General features: G+C 37.6%; 1 protein-coding gene across 6 annotated transcripts in view; it reads right to left on the reverse strand.

Annotated features, from left to right (window-relative positions):
- The window catches only part of nectin1b (nectin cell adhesion molecule 1b), a 263397-nt gene extending 246659 nt beyond the window's left edge, over nucleotides 1-16738 (reverse strand). Inside the window, exon 1 of one of the 6 annotated variants that reach the window (XM_038282818.1) lies at nucleotides 15923-16734. In XM_038282818.1, coding sequence (XP_038138746.1) covers nucleotides 15923-15974 — 52 coding nt within the window. In that variant the 5' untranslated portion in view covers nucleotides 15975-16734. Of the gene's footprint in view, nucleotides 1-15922 lie in introns of all 6 variants that reach the window. The other 5 variants (XM_038282820.1, XM_038282819.1, XM_038282822.1 and 2 more) reach the window with 5 other exon arrangements.
- Between the last annotated feature and the right edge of the window lie 280 nt (nucleotides 16739-17018).

A 17018-nucleotide genomic window follows, 5' to 3' on the forward strand; every position in this document is an offset into this window, starting at 1 on the left:
CACTTTATTCTCATATCACCACTTTATTCTTGAACTAAAAAAAAGGAAGAAAAAATCTCTAGCCTGGCCTTTATACTCCGTTGTACATTCGTTGTACACCAAAATAGGAATATAAATTATGAATTTTTGTTCAGTCTTGTCTTTAATGTTTCTTGGTTTAGAATTATCTAACTAAATTATTCTCCTTTAGATTTAAAAATATCCCCATCTTATGAGAAAGTCAATAAACCTTCTACTGCCCAAACAGCTGTGATACTTTTAAGTAACCCCCCCTTCAAAAGATAGGTTGGGGTATCTGACACCAAGATGTTTGCACCCCTAACTGGATTTCTTTGCAGGTTAACAAAGGAAATATCAATAAATTAAAATAATTACAGGTAAGCAATTAAGACAAAAATACATCTAACTTTCCCAAATTTATAGAAACTAGGACTTGAACCTTACATTTCTCCTATTATTGTCAGAGGTCAAACAACATAAGAAGAGGACAACATCTGGTGTTCAATGGAAGCTAAAGGCAGATGTAAATTATTCAGGCTTCACTGAGAAGCTGAAACATCTTGTTCTTGGGATACTTTGAGAGAGTGTCAGACAGCTTGGAAGAAGCATGACAAGGGTGACAAGTTTGAAGGAATTTTATCGTGATAGACAGTGTTGTGCCTGAACGCGTTCATTGAACGAAAGTTCATGAACTCGTTCATATTTTGGGCGAACGTGAACTGAACGTACTGCATTATTGCCTGGTGAACGTTATTGTGAACTCGTTCATTCTGGCGTCTGTGAACGGAGCTCTCTCAGTTCAAGTCCGTTTAACAGGTTGCCAGATTTCTATAAAGCCCTCCAGGCGAAACCCCGGCTAAATCACACCGTAAACAGGCCTTAATATGTAGCGGGAAAAACACCCAATCTGGCAACACCAGCTACCAGCGTCGTAGCCTACAGCCGCGTGCGTCATCAAAACAAAATGCAGCGTGGAAGCAACAGCAGCATGTAGGCGACTTAAAACAGGTTTATGACCAGGATGATGGCAACAAGTTTGCCCGCCGGCTTTCAGTAAAAAAATCCGCACTTCAGTAACCTTAAATTCCTACCTCAGCCTGGTCCCTCAGTTTGTGTTAGTAAAATGTTCTTGATCGGTCTTCAACGGGGGATCCGCGACCCCTAGGGGGTCTACGGAGGTACTGCATGAGCGTCTGCATGGTTAGTTGATATTTTTATATTCCCCCCCTGCATTTCTTTCCCCCACTAATTGAAATGTCTTTAAATACTCATTAACATGAAATCAACACACTGTAGTAAACAGATAAATGGAGGCAGAAGATGTCTTTCAGTCATCAATGCTCACATTCAGCGACACACAGGAGCTCTTTCAAGCTGGGCACCGTTTCCTTCACAACAACCAGGAATCAGAATCAGAAAAACTTTTATAATCCCAGGGAGAAATTAATTTCTTTACATTACTCCATCTGTAATAGAGTGAGTATAGGACACAATTTCATACAATATATATAAATAGGGGGTCCCCGCTCCATCTCGCCATCAGTTTGGGGATCCTTGGTCTGGAAAAGAAGACCCCTGTTCTTGAGGGTTTTACTATCCATGTAACTTGTTTGTTAAACCTGCCTGGTATAATTTTCCAGGATTCCTTTTTAGTATGTATTGAAATGGAATTTCAAATGGAAAAAATTATTAAAATAAAAAAAAACATTTGCACCTTAAAGACTACTTTCCTATTTTTCTTTTAATAATTCCTCATAAAAAAGACCATTCAAGCAGCACATTTTTCCTGATGTTTTTGAGAATATACTGTAGGGTTGAAAGCTGCAGCTGCTACTAGTGTGAAGTGATGGACAGCAACAAAGCATTAAAGCAACAATGGGGAAATGCTGTCCCCTCAATGCTAATGTAAACCCTGGTTGGATAAGGATTCAAAACTGGATATGAAGATGAAATCTGACGCACAGTTTCAGAGTTACAACTGATAAAATAATTGCTGTCTGTGGTTCTACAGTAGGCTATGGTGTAATTGAGCAATATATGAAAAAAAAAAAAAAAAAAGAACTATGAACTAGTTCGTTTTTTGGAATTGTGAACTATGAACTGAACTAGTTCATTTTAAAATGTGTGAACTGAACTTTGAACTAGTTCACGTAGAAAGAGAACTTTCCCAACACTGGTGATAGAAGTTCTAGGTGCCAGTCTGAATATCTTCCAGTATTAAGCAGCCTGTCATGGTCCACCTCCCCAGAACAATTAAGTGCCATATCTTCACTCATTCCTATTTGTCTAAGAGCAAAGTTTGAGTGCACAAATATGTAAAGAAGTTTAAAATATTCAAGCGTGAAGAGCTTTTCATTTTGTCACTACTTAGAAGGCCTGGAAAACCAGGTGTCGGATAGATAAGAGAATTATATTCACAGGTAAATAATGGAAATATTATTTATTTTGAAAAATTGTCTCTAAAGTTGATCATGGCAAGGAGCAAAGAGCCATGCTGAGAAAAATATGAGCTGACCTGTTATCAGTCATATTTTTCTAGTTTGCCTGCACAGGATGGGGGCACTAAGGAGCTTTGCACCAAGCCGCAACTCGCTGGGAGCTTAGCTATATGTCAGGGAGAATAAATAAACCTGTGTTTGTGTTTTATAAGCATCCCCCCTCAAACCCTTTCATTTAAACACTACCGCTGCTGAAGCACCCCGTCACCCACTCCCGTTTACAACCACGCAGTTGCTTTGAAGCGCAGTCAGCTCCTGGAGAGATATCGGCACAGAATATTAAATGAGCGAACACCATCACTCATTAAAAAGGGAAACATTTCATGAAACAAACCCCCTTTTGTATCAAGCGCTAACCAATGCGCACTTTTCTCAAAGGGAGAGTGAGGAATCCACAGAGAGAAGACCGGGGAGAGAGTAAAAGATGGAAGGTGCCGAACTAAGATTTGTAGAAAGTAAACGAGGGAATTGAAACGTGGGGGAAGGGCATGGTTGTATTTTTTTTTGTTTTGTTTTTTGCAGAAGATAAGATCTGGGACTTGTGAGATCTTAAGTTATATCGAGCCATTAAGAAATTTGAATAAAACACTGCTAGTGGGGCCTGTGGAGCTGTTTGACAGTCGCCATTTGTATCTCTGCCTCTTTTTCTATGTCTGCTTCTGTCTTCTTGAACCCCAGTCGGCCTCGGCATCTGGCCGCTCACACTAAGCCTAGGTCTGCTGGAGATTTCTTCGTTAAAAGGGAGTTTTTCCTCTCCACTGTCACTACAAGCATGCTTGGTGTGAGGGATTGCCTTTGAGTCAATGAGTCAATGCAATCAGCTGGTTTTCCTTAAATAGAAAACTTTAAAATCAATTGGACTGGATGATCTGATTGAATTGTCTCTATAAAGCGCATCGAGATTACATGTGTTGTGAATGGGCGCTATATGAATAAACTGAATTGAATAGAAACTGAATTTCTAATAAGTTAATTTGTTCCTTTATAAATCCTCAGTAAGTTAACATAACAATTAAGCCTGACCTTGTGAGAAAAAACATGCCATGTTCTGTCATGGACATCCATATGAAATGTTAACATAGTATGGATGTTTTCGATCAACTATGGACAAATTTCAAGTACATGTTTGTTTTATTAAACTTACATTCTTTAGTTTATAACCTTAAAAAATATTTCCCAGAATCCTACTGGTATATGGTATAATTTGCCTAACAAGTTGACAGACGTGCCTCTTCTGATTTTAAGATATATATTTTGGATTTATAAAGAAATCTAGCATTCAAAGAGGATTTTGTGTTTTAAAATAGAGAGTTCTTGTATCTAAAAAAAATTCTAAAAGTTTATGACCTGTAAATCACAAATCAATGACCAGTAAAGAGAAAATTAGACAATGCAACCTTCAGCCACTTAAAGTACATACATTAAAATAAACCCTTAAAGTGAACAAAAAGAGAAAGTTTTAGAAAAGAAAAAAAACTGTTCTATTATTGTCTGAAAGTTCCAATTAATAAATTACACAGCATGCAAATCCATTCAATATCCTCTGGTAATGGATTGTCAATATTTATTTCTTCATCTATGTTACAGTTGCAAAAAAGGTTTTCTGTAATGTAATAACAATTTCTTATTGCATTTCACAATCATAGCAAACAATAAATACTCATCATTCCCATGTAAATGTATACTTTGTAATCATTTAACCTAAAACAAAAAAAACGTGCATACATTTTCCTTTCACACCAAGTTGGTCTTTTGTTTGTTCCATTATGTTAACAGTTCACTTGCTCGTGTTTTATTTACTGTCATGTTTGATTAGAGAAACTCTGACACAATCAGTGCAGTGTGCGCAGGGCAGACTTATTTTCTGCAGAAACTGCTTTATGTAATGCAGGAAATGGATGTTTTCTGATTTAATCTAATTATGATCAAATTTAATCAAATACTGTATATTAAAAGTGTGTAAGCGACAAAGATCACTAAGCCACTGAGAATCCATTTCAATGAAGCTTGAGTCGCATAAATAAAGGCCAAATCCAGTTTGTTTTATTCCACTTGAATGCAATTACATTGAGCCTTTTCAATCCAGTTAATATCTGCCAAAAAAAATAATGCACTCCAATTCTGTTAAGTCAATACTAATAAAGCACTATGTGTGTAAAAAAAACTCTTAGCTTGTAAGATGTGAAGCTGAATGTTCCTGAGAAAAGGCTTTAAGGAGGAATAAGTGAGAAATTTACTGAAGAATTACCCTAATTATTCTCATTTGTCTCCAGGGGAGAGGTACCATTCCTTATAGACAATCGTTCCATCAACAATGTCTTCATCAAGTGTTTCTCCTTTCAAACCTAGTGGTACGTTTATCCATTTTGGTGTTTTTAGTGCCAATCAGGTGAGAATATGCAGCGTTTGATATCTAAATATTTCAGAACTCAATGTTTAAAAAAAAAAATGTAATCAGTGTGGAATATTTGAAGCAATCTTAGAAGTATGTTCACTTTTTAAAGACTCTATGCTGTCTTGATGCCGATCAAGCATCCATCTATTTTCTATGTGCGCTTCCTCTGTACCCTCACCAGGCATAACAAGAATTTATTTATTTTTTCCTTTTTTTGCTATTCATTTCCTTTCTCTTTTTAAAAACAGGATAATAGCCTTGGTTGTTTTAACCTGGGTTTCAAAGAATCTCAAATGACATGTAGTGGTTAAGTTTAGTGCAGTAGATTCAAACTTTAGTTGAGAGTTAGCATTTGGTGATATTCTCAGTTAAAAATGGATAGTTCCTATTTTCTGTTCTCTTTTACCTGATACCCCGAATGCTGCCACACAAACAATTTAAAGTTTATGAAAGATTTTTTTTTCATTTATTTTGCATTTGGGTGTTCAGGCACCTTGACAATTTATCTCTATTGGTTGCCTGTAGGGGTGCAATGATGCATCTAGCTCACTGAGCAACGTGACACAAAGGTTCGCCAGAACAGAAAGATATATGATTTCAGCAACATTATGAAATACTTTCAAATCTCAATTTGTTTTGTTTTTGCTTTCATAAACGGCTTTTGGAAACTTTTAGAAACTCTTCAGCAAATGATTAAGTTAACAACATTAGTAGTATCTATGGTTAAACCAGTAGTGGGATTCTCGATTTAAAACACAAAGTTGAAGGCTGCACAATATGAGGAAAACATAAAGATCTCATTGAATATTGTAGCAATATCATAAATTGTGTTAAATAAATAAGTTCAAATGTTTATGCATCTATGTGTTTAATCCATAGCGAATATTAATTCCGGATAATGAGTAATTAATTCAAATTCTGCATCAGTTATTCTTCACTGCAAGTGCATAGGGTTCAGGGTTATTTCAATCTCTATGTAACCCATTGTGCTTTAGAAGCCCAAAATTAAGACTTTAAGTCACAAAAAAACCCACTTCTCATTGGTGAGAAATATTATGGCATTAAAAGCATAAGGAAGCTAACATCACATTTCATCTTTATCCTGAGTATTAAACGGTGCCTGCAACTTGTATTCACTACAGTATACTTTGTCACTCATAGGGGAGGAAATGACGAGAAGGCATTTACACAACGGAATAAACCCAACTAATTTAAATACCGTTTGATGTTGTAAAATTATGTAAACCCTTCAGTTATTCAGCTGTAATCCAATATACAATAATATGCAGCTGAAATACATTTCACCAGATTGACTGTAAACTAACTCTGCTGCCAGTAATTTCCTAGCCCTTCACTATGGGATAATTTAGTATTAAAAGCCATAAAACAGAGGCAAAGAACAGAATGGATATTGTTCCAAGGAAGCATCTTGTATCTAATGTTTAATTCACAGCCTAAGCCAGTCTACTTTGTCAGCCTGCTGAACTGATTTATCTCTTTGACTGAAGACAGTTGAGGCAGAGCTGCAGGCCAGCTCTTGTCAACGCAACGCAAAACTCAGCACAAAATTTAACAGAGATAAACAGCAGAAAAAGAAAAATCACAGAAACACAGCGACTGGTTTAACAGGTTTTAAAATGAGCGCACCTCAACCATTCATAGGGGGTTTAAGCTGTGAGAGAGATAGAGAGCTGCCAAAAACTGATCACACCGAGTTAGAAGACCATGCAATGTTTCCAGTCACGCTAATTACAATTTTAATGCCTTTGGCTCAGTTCAAAACAGACGACTGTACAGAATCCATTTTCCTCCCTTTACACCCAGACTCTGCAGGATGCTCTCAAAGCACTTCCCAGTTCCTTTTTGCTCCTTAATGGGGACACATCGGCACAGTTCATTGTTATAAACTGACTTTTTCAGGCTGTCACAAGGAAAGGTGGGAGCGGCAATTACTAACCCTCATGTACTTTAAAGGAATGTAGTTTCAAAGTGGAATGCTAGGAAATATCCACACCCTGAACCTCTATCACCCCCTCTCTAGCAACCTCACTAAACGTTCTAGCTGTAAACTCTGAGACAATGAGCAATACGAGTATGCCCATATGGCTGCTTCTCCTTAACGCAGCCAAGCAGAAAATACAAGACAAGTGCATGGTTAAAGAAAAAAACTGAAATGATGCAGTGAACGGCTGCCTTCTCCTTACACGGCAGCTTAGAAAAACAAAGAGATGGATGCAGCTCTTGTAAAAAGAAGAAAAACATGCTTTTCATGGATATGACTGAGTAGTAACTATAGTAACAGAAAAAAGAAACTGTACAAGTTACTGGTAAGACAAGTTGGATCTGATATGAAAACAGCTCTAAGTGTGACAAACACTCTAACTTGTAAGAATATTTTTTATTCTTCTGAGAGTGCATATCTGCATCTAACCCAGGACAATAATAACTATAATATATTACAAGATGTTAGACAAACTAATGGGAATAAAAATATAAAGAAAAAGCAGTTAGTCGCTTCAATTCCTATTCTCAAGAGCAGAACAGGAATTTTACCGCTTAATCTCCTGACAAGGATCAGCTAAATAAGAGAGAGACCCGAACAGATTAATGCCGAATCAGAAAAGCTTGGGGCTATATTTGAGCCCTTTCATTGATTTTCTTTGCTGATTCTGCGATGTGACCTGAAACACAGGAGAAACTAAGGATTTAGGGTATAGAATTGCAACTATAACTTGCTGATAGAAATGTTGTTCCTTCCTGATCAGACATGATGGCTGTCTGAAGAAGTGAGAGGACATCGGACAGAACGAAGGCCAAAAGCAAATAGCGGATTTGATACTGCAATGTATGTTGTGACTGAAAGCTTAAGTAACATTAGAAGGCCTGCATCCGGGGGAAACGTTACTGCTGATAGTCGATGAAACTTTCCCAGTTCCCTAAAATAGCTTCCAATGTCAGGTAATCCAAATCATTTCACTTCCTCACTGGACAGACGACCAGCTGATCAAACCTCAAAAGAACATTAGTCTCTTTGCAGTGGACCCAGATGAAGTGAAGTTAAAATAAAAAGGTTTTTGTAGTGAATTACATAAAAAAATATTTTAAAATCTTTCCAGCATTGACTGACATATCAGCTATCTAAATCGACAGTCAGTTAGGGGGTAGATTTACACAATTAAAAAGGTGCAATAACCTGATCGCACTTGTGAACCCATCTGTAAACTATGAATATTTTTAAAATATCTTATTTCAAAATTTTGTTTTAATTTGGAAGAATTCATACACATGAGCAATTAATACCCTTATCTCTAATATTTCTCCAAAATGTATCAGTGTGTAAACATTTTATGTCAGTAGCCCTTTTCAAGAGTCCCCGCAGATATTTTTATTTTATTTTGAGCTCTAAATTTGATGAATCATTCCAAGATATGGATGTGCTTTTGGATATTTTTTCTCCTAGTGAAGGCATTTCCTGAAAATCTTTATATAAATATTTATTTATTTCCATTTAATCTTCTTTCATCAAAACCTTAGTTTCTTTATAGAAAAATAGGAGGAGACATAAAACTGCCACCAACATGTTTCACCTTGGAAATGGTGTTTATTTTGCATCACTGACTCCAAAGGTGAGATTTCTGGGATTACATGATAAAATACTTTCTGATATTAATTATTTATGCACATTTACAAAAAAAATCTGTGTTTCAACCAGAAGTGTAAGCCCAGAGAATGATACTGCCTCTACCATATTTCACTGTGGTTATGGTGTTTCTTTAATGATGTACAGGGTTGTCTGTTTCACGCATTATTCGATCTTTTAAGTGTTTTGAGGAATTAATGTATATCTTTTTAGAAACAGATGTGTTCATTTTAAGTTTTTGAATTTTTAAATCTGATTTAGTCCTCTACATGCAGGGAATTGTCTATCTTGAAAAACCTTTTTATTATTTAGGCTCAGTGCTTCTCACCATGCTTTATTTCTCTATTTTTTGACATTCTGTCTTCATGCAGAGACCAAAGGGGTTAATGATGATGACAATCAAACTTGAAAAGAAAAAAAGGTCCCTCTTTGATCAACTAAATTAGTATATAGAAAAGGACTTAAAAGAGAACAAACACAGCTCGTGCAATTAACGAATAGCCACTCTATTTCTACAATCACCACAGAGAGAATAAAGGAAATCTCAGCTTTACAGAAACACTTCATGCAGTGTTCTAAGTGTGATTTGCCAAAGAGCTGACAGTAGAACCACAATGCGCCCAATTCACTGTGAGATGAAGTTTGAGTGGCCAAGTGCCTCCATTAGCTCCAACGGCAAAAGCAAAGCTTAATCTTCTGTCAGCTTCCCTAGAGCTAGTCTCCCAGGACTCACAGAGTTCTCACCCATCCATCACCTCAGCGGGGACCAAAGGGAGTCTCCCCAAAGGACTCAGGATCAAAGCAATTTGCATTTAAACTAAAAGCCATCACAGCCCAACAATCTACATAGAGACAATCTCTATTTTATTATGTCATCCTAGAGGAAGATAGACTGACACGGAGTACCAATTAGAATTTTCTCCACAAAGAGGATAAAACATAAACAAAGTAAAAAATGCTAATTACGATGTTTCATAGGCCGACGGTGCTTCATCTGTGGAATGCAGGCAGGTGAAAATTTAAAAAGCAAAAGTGAGCACGTGATTGGAGAAACAAGCACAGGTGGATCCATGCAGGTACACTGCACGCTACAATTACATAATTAACTGAAAAGTGTCAAACGGACCGAGTTGGTATCCGATTGAGCTGAAAATGTAACTTAATTTGAAGTTTTAGGATTTTTGTTTTAATGTAAATAGCTTTACTTTAAAGGCTAGGTTTTCTTTTTACTTTGTACATTTGTAACAACAAATTGTCTTCTATACGTTGTGTTGGAAGATAAAGTAAGATAAATGTAAAATGTGAAGATGTTCACAGTTTATTAGAAATATTCCGATGATTACAAGATAAAAAAGATATGGCTCAGCAGCACAACATCTCTAAACATACAGCCAGAGCTACGGCAGGATTATTTATATCAAATCCTAATCATGTGATAGACCCAGTCAAAATCCAGGCCTAAATCCAATTTAAATCTATGGCAAGACTTCAATGTTTCTGTTCACAGCTACTATGCATCCGATCTGGCTGTGCTTAGGCTATTTTGTAAAATTAAATGAATAAACATAGGAGGCTTTAGATATGCAGAGCAGGTAAAGTCAACATCATTTTAATAAAATACAGTAAAATTTATATGGTGTACGAGCCGGACCTTTTCTATTTTTCTAACGGTGGGTAAACACTGCAGTGCAGGGAACAAAAGTCAGCCTGAAAAGTTAGTTAATAAGTGACAGGGAGGCTCAACATAAGGCCCTCATTTGGTGGCTGAAGGGGGGCCTGTTTTATTGGCAAAATTAAAGTCCAAATTCTTTTAAGTTCTCATCTTTACACCGTGATAAAATATTCTTTAATTTTGATGGGAACAGTCTCTTTCCAAGGTTTTGAAACTTCATGCCAAAAGGCATGAGAGCTTCTTGAGTGGTTTGATGAAAATGGGATGAATCACACGCTCTCGCTTTTTTTTCCTGTCACCGTATCTAAACCCAACTAAACACCTAAGAGAGATTTGTTCAGATGTGTTGGACAGAAACCTCATCAAAGAAAAAAAATGAGGGAGTAACTTGTATAGGAAAGGCACACGTCTTTCCACCAGAGTTACTGGCACGTGTAAAACTAAAACTAAAGAGGATCATATATTTTCAGTTCATGGAAAACTCAAACTTTACAAAGAAGCTCTACATTGGTTAAGCACTCATCATCATCAAACATCAACAAACAGTAGCCCTATCCCCAAAAGAGCTTTCAACCCTCCTCAAAGCCCCTCTGCTCACAATTGATCAATCCAACTGTACCGTGTGACATTCACAACACAAAAGTGCTTTATGCCCTTCAAAGGCGATTACAAAAATAAAACAAACACAGAGTGCTGCCCCACAGCATGTGACCATTTGTGACAAGTCAAAGTTAAGTGCTATGTGTCAGGCTTTTAACAACAAGTTTAGAAATCTAGCTGTCCGATTCTTTATCGGCTCCAACAACAAAGCTAGAGATCAGCAACAGGAAACACCAGATGTTGACTTACAGCTTTTATTGGACGTCAGATGAGAATCGAAATGAGCAAACAGTTAAGGGGTTAGTGACATGAAAACAAACGTTGATGTATGGATAAGCTTAGAGATGGGTATTCAGAAGTAACTCTTTAAAAGACAGAGAGGAAGAAAGAGAGAGAGGAAGAGAAATGTGCAAAACAAACAGAAGTCTGGAGAAAGTTAACTTAACATTTAACCTGAAAAAGCATTAAAGTTCTTCAAAGCTATATTTAACCAAAGAAAACTATTTTTAAATATATTTTTACCTTTCACAAATTCTTTCACTTTAATAACACAAACTTAATTTTATTGGAATTTTCTGTGATTGAAATACACAAAATAATACATAATTCCAAATAAGAATAAAAACTGAGGATGCAGCTGGCCTTGATTTCCTTCATTTTGGGATGTGAACCAACCTTTTCTACAGACTTTATCTCTGAAAAGGTCTGAAAATAAATGCTTAAAACTTTGATTTATATTCGAGAGCTGTAATTTCAAAAGCATTTATTGTTTCACAGGTACTACTTTGTAAAATAACATTGAAATATTGAAAGTGCCTTGTGATCTTATAACAATGTACAATGTCGGTTATTAAAAAAAAAATCTGTAGCGCTCAAAATCTGAATCAGCATGTCAGTTTTTTTAAAGATCGGGACTCAGTGATCAGCCAGAAACCTGCACCCCTAGGAAAAGTATGTTAGTTTTATAGCTTACGTACGTACCCACTTTTGTGTCATTTTATCTCAGTATACATACAGCTGTTATATTAATATTATGAAAAAATGTATTTTAGTCTTTTGATGTCAACTTCTTAAAAGTGTTCACACCTTATACACTAAGAAAAGTATTTTTGTGTTATGCCATTTTGCTTGCAGAACTAATCTCTGGTACTGAAAAAAAAATCACTCTATGATTATTGCTTCTTTTATTTTCTCTTTCAAATTTGTCAAACACTAGCAAGCATAGTCTTTGCAAGAAAGGTAAGCCATCTCTGTAAAAAAAAAACAGATCAATATAATGACTATTATACACTGAATCTCTTTAAACTTTTAGTACCTAATCATACTTTTTATGAAGACTTAGGTTTCTTATAGACATATTACTAAGAGAGTTTAAGGAAATTTAAAGAGTAAATACTTAAAACAATAAGGAGACCTCCATCATGTCAAAAAGTGCTTCAATCAGATGAGACAAATTGAAAATTATGATCTACATGTAAAATACTGTATGTTGCAGAAAAGTCATCTCCATAAGCACATCATCCCCCTAGTTAAAATGGTGGAATGTCAAGCCTCCACAGGGTATAATGCTGCCACTTCAATCTTTGGCTGTGGGGATCCTTTTTTTTGTATACAGGTGGATTGTGACCAGAGTTGATAGTAAAATGGAGAGAAATAAATGCAAAATACTAAATGCATTATGAAAAAAAACCACAGACAAGGTTTGTATTTCTGTCTGTATAAAGACTTCACATTGACTTACATTGAGATTAGGTACTGCAGTTATGCCAAACCACGACATTTTCCCTAACCCTCATTATTATTTACACCATACCTCTAAACTCTAAAACATACAAAATAAGGGTCCACCAGATTAGGACCAGTCTTTGGTCCCCACAAGACCTGTTGGTCCTCAAAAGGTTAGTAAATATACCAAAAGCGGTCCTAAATAGGTAACGTAAACAAATACGTGCACACACAAAAACAGTTGGTGTCTGCAAACGAGGGGAGACTGGGGGAGGAGGTTTGTCTCCCAGTAGGACTATGACCCAAATCAACCAGCCACAGCAAGAATGGAATGGTTTAGATCTGAGACAGAATGGCTCAGTCAAAGTCCGGACCTAAATCCACCTCAGGCTGTATTTATCTAGCTATCCATCAGATCTAACTGAGCTTGACCTATTCTGTGGAGAAGACCAGGAAAAATATTCAGTTTCCAGATGTCCAAAGCTGTTAGAGACATACCCCGAAAGCTTTAACTGGAAGGAAGGTATTTTGGTTCTACAATAAATTGACTCAGGGCGGGGGAAGGGGGGTGTAAATATACAAACGCACATTTGCGATATACACGTATTTGCAAAATAATTTGGAAAAAATACATTATAAGAACTCCATGTAAAATTGCAACAGTTTACAGCGAGTATGTCCCGCTGAAAAGCTTCTAGCTTACAAAATTGAAGCATGAATACTTTTAACAAGTCATTGTGATTTCCCAAATGTGAAGACTTTCTAATATCTACACTATAAGTCTGAGAATATCCTTACACCATTGCTCAGACTTATGTGTACATTAGCTGGTAGAGCACTAGGACCCGCCAATGGAGCCAAGCTATAAAAAAAATAAAATAAAAAACTCCAGGTTGCTAACTCAATTCACATCCAATTAAATATGAGCCTGGAATCCAGGAGAGACCAAGCACTGATATAAGAATGCAGACCGGAGCAGCTGCTGTTATTCACATATCTATTATATTCATCGTAGCTTCCATTTAAAAATCTATTTGGCAAGCAGATCTGAAAATGTGTATTAATTGTGAACTATTTGGTTTGGCACAAATGGCAATTAGCATGACAAGCACAAAAGCCCCAACCCCCAAGGGGATCATTGCAACAGGCTCCACTGTGCTGCTATACCTTCATTTGTCTGGACCTTCTCTCACTTGCTTAAGCTTTGGTAAGAAGAAGAGCCTGGGAAATGCTGTATATCAATTAGGCCATCAAAGACAGGCGGGCATTTATTGCATTGCCCTTTAACCACGGGGTGAAAGACCAAATTCCTTGCTTTTGCATGTCAAAAGAAACAGGTTCCAATAAACCCCGAAAACAAAAATAAATATTTAGAAATATATGGTGCTTTTCTTCACATTTCTGCAAATATTAGTCATTTAGTTGCTTGGTATGAAATGAAAGTAGAATATAAATAAAAAGTAAATCTATACAGTATTTTATCAGCCAATAACAGTGTCTGCAGCTTTACTCAAATACGGAAATTTTCAGGATGTTTGAAGGGCACTTCTTGAGAAATTACCCGCACACTTGATTGAACAGCTTCAAACGATTTCCACCGCGAATCCCAAGAGACCACACTAATCCTGATCTTCTCCACAAGCAAAGGGATCATCTCAATATAAATCAGACAGCGCTTTTGATCAAAGTATTCAATCAGACTTAAACACATGACCCCACAAGAAGCCTCGCCGCCAACAAGGTCAAAATCTTGGTTTGTTCTCAAGCAAAGAAAAAAAGGAAGCTGAACAAGGCAAAATATTCTGCAAGGGAAAAAACGGATCGCACTTAAAGGGATAAAGGAAACATCACATCAAGACAACGTGTCCAAGCAGCAGCCACTCGAGCAAAAATGAGGCCATTGGAGCCAATCAAAATACAATCTGATATTTCTTGACCATAATTGACCCTCTTCACTTTCCTTACTTCAAATTGAGGTTCCAGACATGTAAACAGACCAGTAAAACGTCCAGCTAAGCCTTAAAAAGCCCCCTTAAGCATAATGGACAACAAACACGTACGCACATGTCTCCTTGTGGGCCTGTTTTGTTTCCAATTAGGGCCTGTCAATACAACCTGAATAATGACACTCCTTTCAATGAGTCTGATAGGCCTATTAGGCATGTGTGGAAATAATCAGATACTTTGAACAACACTAATGTGAGGATGATCAATGTCAAAATATTACTTCATGCACATCAGCTCCTTTATACACATATACATGCTACATAAAACAAACTTTCACAAAGTATCAAACATTGGTCATTGAAATAATTGAAATTTAAATCAAGCATATAAGTATGTAAAAACTATCATCAGTATTAGTTAGATTTAATAAAGTTTACTAAGGTGCTATAACAGGGCAGGTTTTGTCTAAATATGGCATCAAGGAGGGTGGAAGACAAATGTCAGCTAAACATGAGTCATTCTCCTCCTGGAAACAGTGGCGCCCCCTGTGGTTGGGGTTTGGTCCCAATTAACCCTTGGATTTAGTGATTTAAACCACAAAATGTACCCAGACACCCCTCAGTCTATTTTTATTTTTATTTTGATCCATAGAAACAAAAAGACCACTTGAGAGGGGGGATCTCAAGAAAAAATACAGAAGTAAGTAATATATTGTTTAAGATATAATGTTAGATTATTGGATGATTTCCTTAAATCATTTTTGCCTTTTCTTATGTCCTTCATAGTGCATCAGCCATTCTTGGCTCTGCTCCAACTTCCTTCTCTGCATGAAAGCAGCATCACCAAACTGCCTTACAAGTATTCTACATTTTGGCTTTTGGTGTTCCACATCAGGATTATCACTGCCCCCCATCTGAACCCCTCTATAAAATAATTTTTAGATGCGTCTCTACCTTTGGAACAAAAAAAAAATAAAAATACCAGGTAAACAAAAAAACAACAAAAGGTTCTTAATTGTTTGTGTTCAACTGCAGAATAGGAGGCAAGAATAACATTTTTCAATTATCATGCCACTGCACTGCGTGTCTCCCAGTGGCCATTAAAATGAATTATTGGGAAACTTGGCCTGCAAAACTCGCACATATCGCCATCTGCCTGCTGTCCGGGTAAGTTCATTATTTGGCAGTGCAATAAGTATTCTGCAGCCGTTTATATTTTTGAAATGGGCTGATTTTCAGTGACAGAAAATAAATAAATAAATAAAAACACTTTCCAATTTTCCCCTCACTGATCAGAAAACCTATTGTTGCCAAAACATGCAATCAAAGCGATTCGCACCTCCAAGTCATCAAGAACAATCATCCTGCAAACAGTTTGCTGGGGAGGTCACGGTGAAACAAGGCAGAAAGATTCCCTGCTGATGTCTCTGGATTACTGCGGCTTACCTTGGACCTGCAGCGCCAACAGGAACGCCAACATCCCCGTGAACAGCCCCATGGCACCTCAACTATCCCGGAGCGTCTCTTCCGATAACCTGAGAGCGGCTGGACTGGTTTTACTCAGGGCGACAAAGAGAACACGCATGCAACTTCTGAAAATCCTTCCTCGGCGGCGCACCGACGCACCTCTTCCTCACTGCGCTGCAAGAGACTTTGGCTAAACTAGGATCTCGGCGGCGCGCCTGAATGTGCCAAAGCATCAATTTCACGTTTGCGATGATTCCCCCCTCCCCTGCTGGGTGGGCTGTGGAGAGTTTGCTCTGAATGGGTCCCGGGATTGAGATCCAAGCTGATGCAGAGTTCCAGTGGAGAAAATGTCAGATATAGGAGAGAAAGCGCTGCTGAGTTCTGTTCAGAGGGATTCTTTCAGTTTAAACATCCAGCCTTTGTTGCTTCATCCACCGCTGCGGCTGCTCCACTCTCTCTCTCTCTCCCTCCCTCTATCTCTATCTCTCTCCGCCTTCCTGTATTGTGGATCAGAGGTAAAGTGGGCGGGAGGTCCTCGATCGATGCTGCGTTGGGAAGTTTCCAACTTCAGGAAGGTAACTCCTGTTATTTTTCTTCCAAAACTCACACTTCGTCTAACGGATCACTTTTTGCATTTTCAGTTCGGCAAGTTGTACATTCCTCCGGTCTGCAGACTGAGGACAGCAGAGGGAGAGAAAGCAGCACAGGCTGCAGCCAGATGAAGTTGCAGTGACTCTGGAAATCTCTTTACGCACACTTCAATCTCTTTGCGCACATTTCAATCTCTTTGCGCACATTTCAGTCTCTTTGCGCACACTTCATCGGGTGTTTTTTATACTTGGAAATGAAAACAGCATTGCTGGCCGCGCTTCGCGCCCTGCAGATCTGCCAGCACAATGTGTTACAGACTATTGTTGACGCTTTGTTAGGGATTGGGTGACGTTGGTGGTTGGGAGGAGCATAGCTGTCCTCACAGCAAGGGGTAGTGGCAAGGAATTCCCAACTACAAGGCGCAACTTTGGTGTAAAATGATGCAAAATAATAAATAAAATAAGAGAAACGGATTGGATGGCAA

Source organism: Cyprinodon tularosa, unplaced genomic scaffold, assembly GCF_016077235.1.
Source record: "Cyprinodon tularosa strain WSP-4 unplaced genomic scaffold, ASM1607723v1 ctg188, whole genome shotgun sequence".
NCBI classification, from domain to species: domain Eukaryota; kingdom Metazoa; phylum Chordata; class Actinopteri; order Cyprinodontiformes; family Cyprinodontidae; genus Cyprinodon; species Cyprinodon tularosa.